The sequence below is a fragment of the Cyanistes caeruleus genome, chromosome 15, assembly GCF_971803275.1.
Source record: "Cyanistes caeruleus chromosome 15, bCyaCae1.hap1.1, whole genome shotgun sequence".
NCBI lineage: Eukaryota > Metazoa > Chordata > Aves > Passeriformes > Paridae > Cyanistes > Cyanistes caeruleus.
In genome coordinates, this window is record NC_141715.1 from 1,003,077 (window position 1) to 1,019,363 (window position 16,287).

Here is a 16,287-nt window from a genome sequence, read left to right on the forward strand (position 1 = left end):
AGATGTGGATTTTTCCTAATCAGGAATCCTTTGAAAGACACCATCTGGAGCCTAAAATACTCCTACAGCCACTGACAGCCAGCATCTGGAGCCTAAAACACCTCTACAGCCACTGATGGCCACCACTAAGAGCCTAAAATACTCCTACAACCACCAACAGCCAACACCCAGAGCCTGAAACACCCCTCAGACACCATCCAGAGCCTGAAACATCTCTCAGACACCATCCAGAGCCTGAAACACCCCTCAGACACCATCCAGAGCCTGAAACACCCCTCAGACACCATCCAGAGCCTGCAATAGTCCTACAGCCACTATTCATCACCTGATGCACTTTCTGCTTGTGCACAGATAAAGCAGGAATTCAACCCATCAGTTTTCCAGCCTGATCCTAAACAAGCTGCACACATGAGGTGCAAAGAGCAAATGGGCCTGTGAGTGGCCCAGGATGACACTGGATTGTGAGAAAAGGAAAAGGAAGTAGCTGGGGGTTGGAAGGGGAACTACAAAAAGATGATGTTGAGTAATTTCATTTTTATTTCCTCATTCCAGGGGTCACGCTGCTGCCCATGGTGTTCATTAACCTCCACATGGGCTATGATTTCCTATGGCACTTGTTTCATTTTAAGTTTCATTCACTTTCATTCAAAGTTTAAAATCCAAAATGGCCCAACCTAAGCTGCACCCCTTGGAGGCTGCACGGTGTTCAGCACAATTCCCAAAACCCTTCAAATTCCAACACTGGCGTGAAATTCTGCCCAATGGTTAAAATCTAGAGGGAAGGATTGTCCAGCTGCTCAGAGGAAAGAGGGGTTTAAGGAGACCAAGAGGCCAGCAGCCCTGGTTTGCAGAGAGGGGGATCTCCACTGGAGAAGGATTTCAATGCCCTGGCATGGAAGATTCCACTTCACACTCCTTTCACTGGTGCTGGGACCTTCCCTTCAAACCAGACTTTCCATTTGGGCTCTCAGAATGGGCCAATCCTGCCAAAATTCCCTGGTCTCCCTGGGGGAGCGTGGTGTTTGCAAGGTCCAGAGCAATGAGAGGAAATGCTGCAGTGTTATGCAATTTCCTTGTGATTCATATTCAGAAATCCTCAAAACAGCCAGGAACGAGTCTTTCAACTTTCAGCTCAAAAGATGCACAAGCCCAAGGGGTATAAATAGATATGATATTCCCTCAGAACTGGTAGCCCAAGCTGCTTCCCAGCCACGCTGGGACATGGGGAGCCTTGGGCAGGAGGAGCACAGATATTCCACACCAGGGTTCTGCAAACCCCTCCAAAGGGCAGAGGGGCTGAGGAGCAGCTGGAGCCCGGCCGCCCTGCCCTGCCCAGCCCAGCTGGGTGTCTGCAGCACCCCGAGCTCACAGAGCCTGGGCCAGGCAGGGAAAGCTGGGAATGCTGCACATTCCCTCCTCCACAGCTGCCCCACGGCAGCAGCAATCAGCCTTTCCTCACTGGCCACAGGGATGTGCCTGGTGCTGTCCCCACGGTCCCCAGCGTGTCCTGCAGGGCACAGGGATGCCCAGAGCGGGGATGGAGCTCTGGCACCCAGAGATGCCCCAAGCCTGGGGCACTCTGTGCCCTGTCCCTGCAGCCACAGGGAAGGGCTCAGAGGGAGAATGGAGAGAGGGAGGAAGAGTGAGAGGGCCAGGCAGGACCCTGCAGCCCTGCCCTGAGCTCGGCACTGCGGAGCTGCTTCCCTGGGACACGGCCCTGGAGCAGCATCCCAGCAGAGCTCGTGTACAAAAAGCCCATTTCCTTGTTAAAAGCAGGACACCTGGCAACCTTGATGAAATCAGCCCTTGTTTCTGGCTCTGCCTTATCAACCCTGTTCTATTTCTGTCTGAGAGCCAGGTTTTTGTACTACAAGCAGGATTTTCAGAGCTAGACTACACTGTGTTGTGGTTAGAAATAACCTTCCTTGCTCTGAGAGCCAGGATACAGATAGGAGTATGATCTCTCCCTGCCCACTTCCCCTCTCTGCAGCAGGAGGGGAGGGAAAATTAAGCCTTGCTTCCCAAGTGGAGAACTTGGCAGGGCAGCAGAAACCCACTGTGAAATGCTGGTTTATGTCATACAGACGAAGCTGTTCATTTGTAAGAGGGTGGCCAGGGACCCTGGCAGCTCCTTCCTCCCTTCCTTCCTTCCTTCCCTCCCAACCTACTGTTCATCACAGTCAGAGTCAGCTCCCACCTCGTGTCCCCCTTTCCCTCTCCTGCTCCTTCCTCCCAACACAGATTTCAGCTTCAAACTCATACCCTGGGCATGATTAAAGGACAGAAAACAAAAATCTACCAAAAATGAAGCGTCTGGGTGGGGGGCTTGAATCCTGTACATGGGTCTTGCTCTTCTGTCCCTCGGAGCAGAGCTAAAGAATGGCTCTAATTAAAAACAAACCCACATTTTATTACAAGTGCAGGCATTCCCAAGGGCCTGTGGAGCCGAGGCCAGCCAGGCTCCCCGCCAGCCAGCTGGGCTGCTTAGCTCAGCGCCGTTATATAACTGTGTTTGTCACCCAAGGAAACAAATCACCTGGGTCAGAACAAGGAAAAAAATTACCTCGGTCAACCTGTCAGCTTCCCAGGGCTCACCCTGCAAGGGGAACGCAGCAGCAGCCGCTCTGGGGGCTGTGTGGGGCGAGGGGAGCAGAGCACAGCAGATACGCGGCAATAACACGGCTAAAGGTCAACTGCTCCAACAAAATACATTTCTGGAATAACTAAAGCGCCTAAAGTCTCCCAGAGCAGCATTTTTAAGCGAGTCCAGCAAAGCAGACATGTTGGGATCACTCAAATAACTGATTAAAAGTGAAAATTTCTACTGCTCTGAGCTTCCCCCAAGTTTTCTAGGATGCTTGAGCAACAACTTGCACATCCTCCTCCAGCAGCTCTGCCTGGAGCCCGGCCAGCCCCAGCCAGCACACACGCCCTTCCTCCTCCCAACGTCTGCTGACGAACACGGGCTCTCAGCACATCAAAACCAGCCTAATTTTAAATGACAGTGTCATCTTTATTTTTAAAGTAACTGTAACGCAGCCGTGCCTGGCGCTCCTCCTCTGTGAAAGAGTTTGACACTGCCTGGGTGCTCTGAGCAAGGGTGGTGGCTTCATGCCAGGACTGGAGCTTTAAGGACTGGGACATCCCTGGGGTGAGACCGCTTTCAGTCCCCCATGTGCACACCTGGGACACCTGTGGGGCAGCACAGGAGCTGGGGCTTGGGGACACAATCCCATCCCTCCTCTCCCACAGACCCCCGTGAGCCCAGGGGGGCTGCAGAGGTTTCTTGGACCAATCCTGGGATGTGGCACAAGGGTCCCAGTTGGGCTTTAAAGGCTCCTGCTGTCCCTCTCCAAAACTGCAGCAGCACTTTTATCCCTCTCTGGCCAGGACCTGAAATTCCACAGCACTCCCAGCCCCCCTGGGAAACCCTCAGCCCTGCCAGCAGCCACCAGCACATTTCCACCATCCAACAAACACTGGCTGAGACACAGCGTGGGACACATCTACCTGCACCCTGCCATGGCCTGAGCCTGCAGCCTGCCTGCTCCTGATCCCAGTCCTGCTCCAAACCCTGCTCCTGATCCCAACTCTGCTCCAAACCCTGCTCCTGATCCCAACTCTGCTCCAAACCCTGCTCCTGATCCCAGCCCTGCTCCTGATCCCAGCCCTGCTCCTGATCCCAGTCCTGCTCCAAACCCTGCTCCTGATCCCAGTCCTGCTCCTGATCCCAACTCTGCTCCAAACCCTGCTCCTGATGCCAACCCTGCTCCTGATGCCAACCCTGCTCCTGATCCCAACCCTGCTCCTGATCCCAACCCTGCTCCTGATCCAAAACCTGTTCCTGATCCCAGTCCTGTTCCTGATCCCAGCCCTGCTCCCAGCCCTGCTCCACACACTGATCTGCCAGGAATGACAAACCAACGGTGAATATAGAAATAAAATTATCTAAACAGAGTCCAAAGACCTTCTGGGGCTGCAGCTGGGAGAAGAAAAGCCCCAGGGTGAGGGATGGTGGTGGGGCTGCAGCAGGACAGTAAATCACTGCTTAAAAGCAAATGTAAGGCCCAATAAAGGAGGAAATAATGGAAGAGGCTGGCTTTGCGAGTCATTGTAGCATGAACCATTTACTTTAATTTTTAATTTAAAGTAGGAAACAATACTCTAATAGTCTATTTAAATTGGCAGGGAAATTTGTTCTCCCAACGTGGAGCTATTCCCTGAACTTCTACATGTTTGTTGAATTGCCTGATCAAATAACTCAGCGGAGGTGATAAAGAGAGGAAAGGCAAGTGAGTATGTTCTCTTTGGTCTGTCACTCCAGCTGAGGCTCTGTGCCTCCCCACTGAGGGGTGGGCAGCGAGTTCCCACCAAACCACGACACGAAATCCTGGGATGAGAGCACCCTGCGCCCTCCCCTGAGGCTGCTTCACCTCTCTGGGCCCAGGCTCACAAACAAGTTGCTGCAAGCAGCTGCTCCATCCTGTTCCACATCTGTGCTGCAATCCAGGTTCGATTATCTCGTTCCCCAGGCACCCCACAGACCCAGCCCACCTCTCAGCACCCCTCTCACCTGAACCCCAAAGCCAGGAGCACACCTGCAGCAGTGTCCCACGCAGGAGACGTGTGCTGTGCCTTGTCCTGTGGATCAGGACCCACCCTCACATCCCCAGACCCCTGGGAGCTCCTCTGGGGGTATCAGCGGTGACATAAAACAGAGGCAGAGACCTGGCTGCCACCAGGTCCCCACCAGAGGCAAGGAAGGGACAGCAAAACCCAGCTGGTGTTCTGGGAGCAGCCACCCTGAGCCCATCAAAGCCAACTCCTGCAGCCAATTCCTGCAGCACAGGCCCCAGGGCAGAGCAAGGAATGTATTACAGAAACAATTCGGTATTCACAGCAGAGACAGGAGCCACTGCTCTGCTCCCGGACACCCCCGACAACACAGCTGGAACAACAGCTCACAAACTCGCCAAAACTGGGTGGGACAGCACTTTTAGGTGTGTAAAAGCAATTCAGAGGGCTCTTTTCTCTTTTAAAAATTATCTATAATGCTTCTCTAAGTAATTTTCTCTGAAACAGCTTCCTAAGCAGAGGACAAACCCCGGCAGGCGCGGTGACTCCAGCTGGGTGAGCCCTCAGCCACTGAAGCAGCAGCTGCTGGAACCAGGAATAAAAGCCTGAAGTCAAGGCTTAAGACCTCACTGGCTTAAGTGCTTTAGAAGCAAAATAAAAGCTTACAAACTCCATGTAAAGTTACTGCTATTACAGGCTTAAAGGGTTACCAAAGAGGAGAGGGAGACGGAGGGAAGAGCACGTGATCTGAGAACTGACACGGATCATGACACGGAACCTGCTTCTCTGAGGCTCCTCTGCTACCAACTTGTCCCCAAAAAGGACAAAGAATTTTTTTGAGCAATAATCCTGAGCAAAAAAAGCCAAGCAGGGGCTCCCCTGGGCCGGTGTGGGTGCCAGTGGAACTCACCATCACCACGGCTCCCCGCTCTGGGAGGTGGCACCGATGTCCCCGAGCCCAGAAAGACTGAGCTGCAGTCCAGGGAAAGTTCACTGGGTTGTCTGGGCTGGGGAACAGATTAGAGGCAAAGAGAAGCAGCAAACAATAGAAACTTAGATATTAAGAGTGGCCAGAGTGGGGAAAAAATGTTCTGTTCGCTAAAGAGAGAGACAGGGAGACGGAGAAGCAGCAACAGGAATGACTCAGGTCATAGGGAACAACAAAAGAAATCTGCTCTAAGCAAACAAACCCAGGCAGGATGAAGGCCATGAAAACCTGCAAGACAGAGTGCACAAAAAAACCATATTTTCCAGAAAGCTGACAAAAACACGTCTGTGGGATTGAGAGCACAATCAAAGCTCAGCATGAAAGAGGCTGTGAGGGAAGGCACTGAAGAGGCAGACACGGCGCAGAGCCTGGGAGAGCAGAGCAGAGAACACGGCGAGCGCTCGCCCACGGGCTCCCCGGGAGGGAGCTCGGGCCACAGACACCGTCTGTGCTCAGAGATGCTCTGGGTGAGGATTCTTCTGGAATGAATTCCCATGATGGAGCAGATCTGCAGCTCCAGGGAGCCCCAGTGCAGTGTAAGGGGTTGGGAAGGGGAGCAGTGGGTGCCCGTCCATCCCCCACAGCCACGCTGGGACTGAAGTCCTTCAAGTGAATTCATTTTTTGAATGAGCCAAAATAACAGGAATGCCGAGGTTGAAAGCACTGGAGTGAGTTCAAAAGACAACGTTTCCACTGGGAAATAAATCTCTCACCATTTTGTATAATTAGACAAGGAAAATGAAAAACAATTTCAGAAAGAATTCCCAGAAGCAATATCCCAGGAGGAGGCGGGAGGTGTGCTGGGCAGGAATGTGGGGCTGGGCTCTGCTGTCACTGCCACACAAACACTGCTGGCATCTCTGGGCAGCAGGGCTGAAGGAGCTCCAGGAGCACTGGCAGATGTGACACAGGAGCAGTGACAGATGTGACACAGGAGCACTGACAGATGTGACACAGGAGCACAGCTGGGACAGGAGCAGTGACAGATGTGACACAGGAGCACAGCTGGGACAGGAGCAGTGACAGATGTGACACAGGAGCACAGCTGGGACAGGACAGGAGCACTGACAGATGTGACACAGGAGCACAGCTGGGACAGGAGCACAGCTGGGACAGGAGCAGTGACAGATGTGACACAGGAGCACAGCTGGGACAGGAGCACAGCTGGGACAGGAGCAGTGACAGATGTGACACAGGAGCACAGCTGGGACAGGAGCACTGATAGATGTGACACAGGAGCACAGCTGGGGACAGGAGCACAGCTGGGACAGGACAGGAGCACTGACAGATGTGACACAGGAGCACAGCTGGGACAGGAGCACAGCTGGGACAGGAGCAGTGACAGATGTGACACAGGAGCACAGCTGGGACAGGAGCACAGCACAGGGAGCTCCAGAGGCACATCCCACCCATCACCAGTGCCCTGGGAGCACAGCTGGAGCGGTGGAGGGTCGTGGCCCCCTGGCATGCCCAGCCCATGTGGAGGAGCCTGGCAGAGCCCGGGGCACGGAGGGCACAGCCCCGGGGGACACAGTGGCCCCAGTGGCCGGTCTCAGCTGCCATCTAGTGGGGAGCGGCCATGGGGCACCCCCGGCTCGGGGCTGGCTCCGGATCCAGCAGCACTGGGGTGGGAAAAGCCCTCCCAACCCATCGAGTCCAGGCTGTGCCTGATGCCCAGCTTGTCCCCAGCCCAGAGCTCTGAGTGCCACCTCCAGCCCCTCCTTGGACTCCTCCAGGGATGGGATCCAACCCTCCCTGGGCAGTTCCAGTACCTGAGCTCCCTTTCCATGGGGAAATTCCTGCTGCTGTCCACCCTGAGCCTCCCCTGGCCCAGCCTGAGGCCGTTCCCTCTCCTCCTGTCCCTGTTCCCTGGCAGCAGAGCCCAAATCCCACCTGGCTGTCCCCTCCTGTCAGGGAGTTGTGCCAGCAGGTCCCCCTGAGCCTCCTCCACACTCATTCTCCACAACCTTCCCTAAATGCTTACCTTGTTCTTTGCCACAAGACACAGCCTAATTTGTGCCTCTCCTAAACCCACAGCCCAGCACAGCCACCATCAGCCAACACAGCTTTTATTCCTGACTCAGCTTCCAAGGAAGTTTCACAATTGCTCTGGCCTCCACCATATACATTTGCAAACTGCATCAGCAGAGGAGAAAATCCATAAGAAACTGATCCTGAGTATCTTAACAAAACCAAACATCACTGCTCCGACATGGACTTAGCAGCTTCTCCTGTTTCCAGCCTCTGCAGCATGGAAGAAAACCCAAAGTCAACACGGGGGCTTTATCCAGATGAATACAAGAGGTAAGAGTTAACGGCGTGATGAGAGCTGTCTGGAGGCTGCTCTGACTGCGAGACACAGCGGAAATCTTCTCAAGTTGTGACAAATGTCTTGGCTAATGCAGCCACGTTCTATGTTTAAATCTCACTGAGATGTAATTCGACATTTGGGTTTACTTTTTTCATTGTAATCAAGAAACAAAGTCCAGTCTGCGCTAATCTCTCCACAGCCTGAATTTGCAGGTGGAATTACCATCCCCACCGTGCCAATCCCTGCCCACTCTACAGTCAAACCAAAGGAAAACCAGACATTCTTCCCAGCAGGGTTCTTTGGTTACAGAAATACAGTCAAAGCACAGGATGGATATTTCTAGGAGTCCAAAGGTTCAATCTCATCTCTTGCTCAAGGAAATCCCCGTGGAATAGATAACACGCTGCACCCTGGTGTTGCAAGGTAAGAACCCAAACAGAACAGCCCACAGCTGCATTTTTGATGGCTGGAGGAGGATAACTGAGGACAAGGAGCTGCCTCATGTGTCAACACACACCACCCTCAGCAGCAGAGTGTCTCTTGGGTCTGTTTCCATGCAGGAGGCATTCCCCCTGCACACCTGGAAGGGCAGTGTAAGCCATTAGCAATTATGGCACAAGGCATTAATGCACAGCCACAGCCCCTGACGTGCTGGGTGAGCCAGCTGGCCCCACTCGGTGATGGGCACAGCAGGGGACAACAGCAGCACTCAGCTGGCACCACAACCTGGAGTTCTCATAAGCAGAATCTGGAACAGGATAATCCAGGCAGTTCTGTCCTGGTTGCTCCACAGAACCTTTCGCATGCACAGCTCTTTGCAAGTCCCCAAAATCTGTATCTGCACCGCTGCAGACGGGCTCTGCATCCTGGAAACATCAGCAGCTCCACACACAGAGGGGTGAGCGCTTCCCTGTGGCTCCTGTCACCCTGCCTGGCTTTGCCAGCCCTGCCACAGCAGAGGTGGGCAGTGGGAGGCTGCTGAGCAGGCTGCAGGAGCACAAGACTCTGTTCAGATTAGGAGCAACAATGCACATTTTGTCTCTGAAGAAGTGGTGGCACCAGAATGGAGGCAGGAGTTTGTTTAGGAGGGATCAAGACAGCTGGCACCTGGAGCTGGAGAGGGTTGTGCCACTAGAGCTGCCCCAGGGCTCAAGAGCCAAGGGTGGAGGAGCTGCTTCTCCCAGACAAGGGCCCCTTTTCAACAGGGGATAGAAAAATCAGACCTCACTGGCTGTCACAGAACCAGAGAATGGTGGAATGGTTTAAATTGGAAGGGGCCTTTAATCTCATCCAGTCCCAGCCCCTGCCCTAGGCAAGGACACCCTCCCCTAAACCAGGCTGCTCCAAGCCCTGTCCAGCGTGGATCTGGGCCAGGGATGGGGTAACCAAGCTTCTCTGGGTGGGTGCAAATTGAAACAAAAGAGGTTCAGCCTTGGGGTCAGGAGGCCAGGGAAGCAGCTGGGCTGGAGCCCAGGCAGGCTGTGCCTCTCCTCCCTCGGATGCTCTCAGCTCCCGAGCGGTAACACCCGAGCAACTGCTCTGAGCAGGAGGTTGGAGCAGAAACCTCCTGAGCTCCCGTCCTACCTGAATTACCTGATGGATCTACGACTCCAGGCTGGGACCTGGCTGCAATCCACCACGCAATCCTTTCCCTGAAATGCAGGGCAGCACCTCCCACAGGCAGCCTCCCCATCTCCCAGCTGCTGCACGTTCCGGAGGCGAGCGCTCGACCCAGCCCAGCGCGAGCTGCCCGGCGCTCACGGAACAGCCTCGCGTGTCCGCCCGCCTTCAATGAACGCCTCTCCTGACAAACGAGAACCTTCCCATGGACTTGGGGGGATCTGCTCAAACCAGGACCAGGCTGTGGGAGCAGGCTGTGCTGGGATGGGACACCCTGCGCGCAGACAGCCGCTCCAAAGCCACCCGGGCTGTCACGGAACAGCCCAGCCTGCTCTGCCTCTCCACATGGCTTCTCCTCATATCCCAAAACCCTGCTGGCCATGAGCAGGCACAGAGGCCACAGACTGGTTTTGGCTGCTCGGCAGTGCCACGGGAGAGTCACCACACGAAGCTGGGATGGGCCACACCGTGCGGGACCCGCTCAGAACCAGCCAACGCTCCTCAAGCTGGCAGTAAGGTTTGCAAACGCATTCCAAAATAAAAACTAAAAACAGTGAGTTTCCTGAAAAGCCCCAGAATCCCTTCCAGAGGTGAGGAAGCCTTTGGCACAGCAGGAGCAAACCCAGGGAACAGGGGCCACACTCCTCCGCTCACACGAAACGTACAATTCTCCAGCAGACCCAGCAACGGCTGCCAAGGAGTCGCAGGACTCCAAAAGCCCTGGAAATCTACAACGTATTTTCTTCCACTGCTCTTTTTGCCATGTTTTCCTTTCAGCACGGCAGAGCAGCATGTTTGTGCTGGCCAAGCCTACCCTCCTCCTCTCCACCGCACCTCCAAGCAATCCAAGCACGGGAGATACAGTATTACCTCAAATATTTAACCAAGGGATTAAAGGATTCTCTTGGCAGGAGGCAGGAGCTGCCACACGGATCCAGCTCCGGCGCGGGCCGGCCGGCGCTGCGTGCCAGCGGCTCCACAGCGAGCAATGTGCCCCGGGCTGGCCAGCACTGCCTCTGCTCTGGGGCCACAGCTCCTGCTCACCGGTTCCCGGCCGTCCATCGCCTCCATCCACAGCCTCCGCTCCTCCTCCGACAGCGCCTGCATGGTGATGACGCCGGGCCTGCCGGGAGAAAGGGAACGGCGTCAGTGAACCGCGGCAAGCAAAGGTGCCAGAGATGAATTCGTCATGAGAGGAAGAGGGAAGGAGGGCAAGCTCCTTCCCAGCTGGACCCCAGCACAAGGAGGACAAAAGCCATGGACATCCCTGCAGGTCCTGAGCGGGATCAGCAAGCGAGCAGAGGACATCTCCAGCAACCAACGCACCTTTCCAGTGGTTTTGTGCAAGAGCTGGGTGCCAAATTCCTCCTGTGGCGCTCAGCCAGCTCACCTGCACCGGGTTAAACACATCCATGCAATGGCAGGAGAAGGCAAGGAAGGTAACCAAGGAAGGTAACGGAGCAAGCCCCACACATCCCCCGTGTCTCACCACCACCCCGAGCACCAGCCCCACGGAGGAAACTTCTGCTGTGCAAAGCATTTCATCCCCAAGCTGCTCGTGCCCTCGTGGCTGTGCCAGCCCCCAGCCCTGTCCCTACCCTGCTGACAGACACAGCAGTGGCAGTGACTCTGCTGCGTGTCCCCTCCTGCAGCCTCACAGGGGAGCAGTGCAGGAGTCCGGGGTGCCCCAGGGTGCTGCTCCTGCCCCCAGCACTGTCACACACACACCAGCCCTGAGCTGTCAGCCCAGCCTGGAACAAACAGCCCTGGGACTGCTCATTTACTGTAATGAGAAGGGGAAGGGACAGGCCTGAGTGCTGCACACACAGCACAGCAGCAGGGGACAGCTCTGGCACTGCCCTTGCCCGAGGGACAACGCCACCTCCACGCTCCTCAGTGGAGGCAGCCTCCACTCCTGGACCACCCCTCCCATGCGAGGAGTCAAACCTCAATTACCTGCTCTGTTGAGCGTGACCAGCAAGGTGAGGGTGGTTTTGGCAATCAGAATGTTTGCACAGCCTCGGGTGTGGGGGGTGTGGGGACACAGAGGGTGGGAGCTGTGATCCCACACCAGGAGCTGCCATCTCACTGTGCCGTGCTGGGCTGCCAGGGTTTCCATCTCCACATCCCAGCTCATCCTGCATCCCAACACTCCCAGCTGGCTAAGCCTGCAGCCCCCAGCCCTGTGCCTTTGTGCTGGCTCTGCAGCCCCAAGGGGTGGCCACATCCCCGGGCTCAGACACCGAGAGCTGTCCGTGTGCGCTCCGGTGCTGCCGCTCCCTCCCCAGACACAGCAGCAGCAGCAGCAGCAGATTCCCTGGCAACGGGAGCAGGCAGGGAGGCTGCTGGTGCTCCCTGCCCTGGGGATGCAGACACACAAGCTGGGAGAGCAGAGAGCCCCCGGTGCTGCTCTTCCCACACCAGCAGAGCACGGGAGCACCGGGCACACGGAGGGAAGGGAAGGGGGATGGAAGCTCAGGAGCTGCCAACTGCCTGTGAGTGTTCCACAGAGCACGAAGGCTCTGCTCCCTTCTCAACCCCCAAAAAAACCTGATAAAGCCTGGGCAGAGGGGTGATTTCTAACTTGGACTTCCCTGGGGCGATTCAGCAGGAAAACGTGAGCTGCACCAACACTCTGCAGATGCCCTTTGGTCCTTGATAAGAGCCTGTAAGAAAATTAAACTTTAACAGGGGCTCTCAAGAGGTGGGTTTGGCCCTTCTGCTGCTGCTTTGTGGCACACACAGGCCAGGAACCGAGGATTAACCCTTCTCCCTGACCCCACTCCCCATCCAAGCAGCCCAGCTTCCAGCACGCACACGGCAGCTCAGCACTGTCCCACCAGTGGAAGCTGTGCCCAGGTCCAAAAACCAGACATAATGTGCTTGATCTCTGCTAATCCCATTGGTGAGTCAGTCAATACTCACCAGCTTAGTGGTTTGGAAGTTAACTCACTTCAGAGGGAAGAGGAAACCACTTAACCATTGCCCCATCTGAGAGGGAAAACGCTCCTCATCCGACAGCAAATATGTTCAAAGCAGTGCACAGAGCTCCCTGTGCAGGTACAAAGTGACTCAAGAGCAGTCCCTGGTACCTGAGGAGCTGCAGTGGCCACTTCAGCCTGGGCTTGGGTCTGACTTTAAGCCAAGCTGCTGCTGAAGGCACAGACACCTCACTCAGAAAGCCCTGGAAGGGTTCTAGCCCAGCTAGGGACACACAGGAAGGAAATTCTGGGATTTCTGTCTCTTTAGCCAAGCCATTAGAACAGAGGCATTTAAACCCTCCATTCATGGCATGCTGGGCACTGGGCTCCCAGTGGCAGAGCAGGGTCCCAGAGTGGCAGTGCCAGGTTCCCCCAGCACAGGGCACAGGTGATAACAGCAAAACGTTTGTTCAGCCTCTGAGCAGATATCAACTCCTAGGGCTTCACTTCAAAGTCAAACTTCTTTAACAGCATGAGGGGAGGGGCTGTGAAGCTGAATCAAACCCGATTTCCAATGCAAATAGCTCTGCATTTCCTCCCCCAGTGTTTACTTGCCAGGGCACCCATTGCATCACTTTCCTGAGCAGAGCCATCTTCCTGGCTGCGATAAATTTAAAATGCACCCACACATTACACCTCATTCATTATGGATGTGGCCAATGATGCCCACGGGGCTCCATGTGCTCACTGCCAGGTCGGATGGCACTGGAGCAGCCTCTGCCAGCAGCAGCAGCCCTGCTGGGATCACTGCCTGCAAACAGCACCATCCTCACCGAGCCCCTTCCACAGCTCCTCACCGCCGTTATCTCCTCCAGCCACGGCAAAACCTGCTCTGACATCCCTCCCCAAAAAAGAAACAAAACAGATCTGTCCCCTCACCCAACAAATGGCCCTGAGTACTGGGGGTGACAGGTAATTATTTACAGAGATAACATACAATGAATACAGATTCTGCTGTGGGCAGCTCCCACCTCCTCCCAACAAGAGATGCGCCTGGAGCCACCTGGAGCCACCCCAGCCGTGTCTCAGGACAGCAGGACACCCTCCTGGATCTGTCACCCAAGGTGCACAAACCTGAGCTGCTGTGGCAAACAAGAGCCAGGACCTGCTGATTCACTCCTAGGTGCTGCATCCCACATTTCCACCTGCGGGCACCAAACCCCTTTGCCTTTTTCTGGGACACAAGGAGGGGAAGGGACATTTTGGGATCAGAAGAAATTCATATCAAAATGGAGTGAGTGTAGGAGGGTGAGACCAGAGCAGAACATGGCAAACACTTAATAAGAAAGAGTATTTTCAATATGTTACAATCTAAAAATGGAAGATTTTTCCATATAAGACCACACAGGAAATTTGAATTTTCTCAATATCTCAGCTTTTGTGACAAATGGCCTGGCCTTAAGGAGCTGTGACTAAGCACACTGAGAAAATGAGAAACTGCAATAGCTTTTCCTTCTTCCAGGAAAACAAACAAATAAGGAAAGCAATAGAAACAGATAAGAACTTCCAACTGCTGTAGCAGCTTATCACAGCGAGACAATCTAAACTGCTGATGGAAACACACGAGAGTGCAATAACAACAGGGGCTGAGCTGGGCTGAGTGCACAGAGATGCTCTGAGCCTGAGCACAGCAGTGCAGCCCAGACTCCACCCCAGGGCCATGGCCAGGCACCAGCAGCCACAGGTGGCCCCAAAAATGGAATTAAGAGGGAAACTGACCCTGAGCTCAGCAAGTCTGAGCGTCCACACGGAGCCCAGAGCAGCTCCAGCTCAGCCACCAGCAAGGGATCGGGGCCACCGTGGCCACCAAGGGGAAAGAGCCTCATCCCTGACTGTGACAAGCCATCCCTCCCCAGCTGTGACAGCCCTGAGGCTTTGTTTGAAAGGTCACTGGAAAGGTGACACCGGCAGAGGAACGGGGACAGGCTGCACCGCACGAGAGGCCCGGGGACACGGCAGAGCTGGGCTCACCTGGCACAGGTGAGCAGGGAACAGGTCCAGGTGAGCAGGGAACAGGTCCTGCCACAGTCAGAGCCCTGGCCCTGGCAGCTGCACTCCCAGAGCAAGGCCACCAGCCCTCCTGGGGAAATCCATCTGCTGAGGGGAGCACTTGGCAGGTGCCTGGCAGCTCTCCCACCCCCATGCCAACCACCCAGCCACCGTGCCAATTCCTTCAGGAAGGATTTCTCAACAGACAGGGGGCTCAGGGAGGTTTGGAGTGCCCATCCCTGGAGGTGTCCAGGGAAGGGCTGGTCAGTGCTCTGGGCTGGGGACAGGTGAGGATCAGGCACAGCCTGGACTCGATGCTGTGGGGGTCTTTTCCCACTTCAGTGACTCTGTGATTCTGGTTCTGCAATGCCACTGTGCACCAGGCAGAGTCCAGGGCTGGTACCTGCACAGTTCACTGCCCTCGTGACCCACCAAGAGGCCAAGGCCTGCATTTGAAAGCCTCCTGCTCCCCTAAAAGCCAGCTGGCACCTGGAAGCAGTTTGCTTCTGGCCCAGAGCAGTGACCTACATTATCCTAAATGACAAGGCCCTTGTCATCAGTCAAATGACATACTCCTCCTCCCCAGGCTCATTTTGTAAGACACTGGCTGTCATCCCTGTTCACCTTGTTTACAAATCTAATTTAACGTGCAGAGACTACAAACAAGTTTAGTTAATGAAAAAAAAAGAGCATTAACAGTAAAACACAGTATCCATCACACTGGGGGTGTATTTCACCCTGGGACACCATTCTGGGGTTCATTTTGCTGTAACAACACAATATAACATATTGTGCTACAATAATCTCTAACTTGCTACATTGAACACAAGAACTATTTGTAAATGCCAGGCCAGGTTGGATGGGGGTTGGAGCAACCTGCTCTAGTGGAAGGTGTCCCTGCCCATGGCAGGGGGCGGAATGAGATGAGTTTTAAGGTCCAACAAAAACTATTCTGGGATTCTGTGACAAGGAAGCAATGCTGTAATAACAGACCAGGCTCCAGATTTCCAGCTTGGTTGTGCTGAATCATCTTTACAGGAGAAAAACCACACTTTTTTTCCCACCTAAGAAGGAACAGCTCTGAGCTGGTGCTATTGAGGGTGTCAGTGCTGAGCTCCAGCCCAGCAGCCCGAGGTGTCTGAGTTCCCAAGGCTGACAAAAGCCCATTTCTGTGCAGCAAGAGCCGAGGCTGCCACCTCCAGGCTGTCCCCAGAGCTGTGGAACAGCCCAGCCCTGGGAGCCTGGCAGGGTGAAGGTGATCTCCAGCACACCCTGCACTGACAGCAGGGCCTGATGCCCTGGTGGTGCCCAGAAAAACTTGTTGCTTCCTCTTCTTCTCAAGTCCATCTTGGGAATACCCAATGTTTTAGACATCTAGTGACAAATTCTGATACAAGAGAATGCAGAGCTGCCTGTATATTGGGAAAAAACAGCTTTTTCCTTCAGGTGTGTCCTGCTCCCCTGCCCTCTCAGGCAAATCCCTGCAGCAGGAGTGTGGACATGAAAGGAGAAACTCCTCAGGTTTCCCCTTCCTGTGCTACTCCCCTGCCATGATTTACATGGAGCACAGCAGATCTCTGGAGCAGCTCCTGATCCCGTGCCTGGCAGGCTCCAAACATCAAGGGAAGCTTCAGCTGCCTCTGAACACGCTGAGGTAAATTATTGTGGCTCCATTCTCCTTCTCCCGCTTTTAGTTTGCTTTTCACATGATAAGAAAATATCCCCAGGGCACAGCAAAAAAAAAATAAAAATTCCTGTGTCAGCAGAAATTCTGCAACTTTCTGGAGAAAAGCACAGCTCCAGAGAGTGGGAGGCAGCCCCAG

At 54.6% G+C, this 16,287-nt stretch overlaps 1 protein-coding gene across 6 annotated transcripts in view; it reads right to left on the bottom strand.

Moving 5' to 3' along the window:
• ARHGAP26 (Rho GTPase activating protein 26) overlaps positions 1 to 16,287 on the bottom strand; it is a 100,762-nt gene that overhangs the window by 56,770 nt on the left and 27,705 nt on the right. For all 6 annotated transcript variants that reach the window (XM_086851817.1, XM_086851819.1, XM_086851818.1 and 3 more), the window contains exon 11: positions 10,539 to 10,617. In XM_086851817.1, coding sequence (XP_086707943.1) covers positions 10,539 to 10,617 — 79 coding nt within the window. The remainder of the gene's footprint in view (positions 1 to 10,538; positions 10,618 to 16,287) is intronic.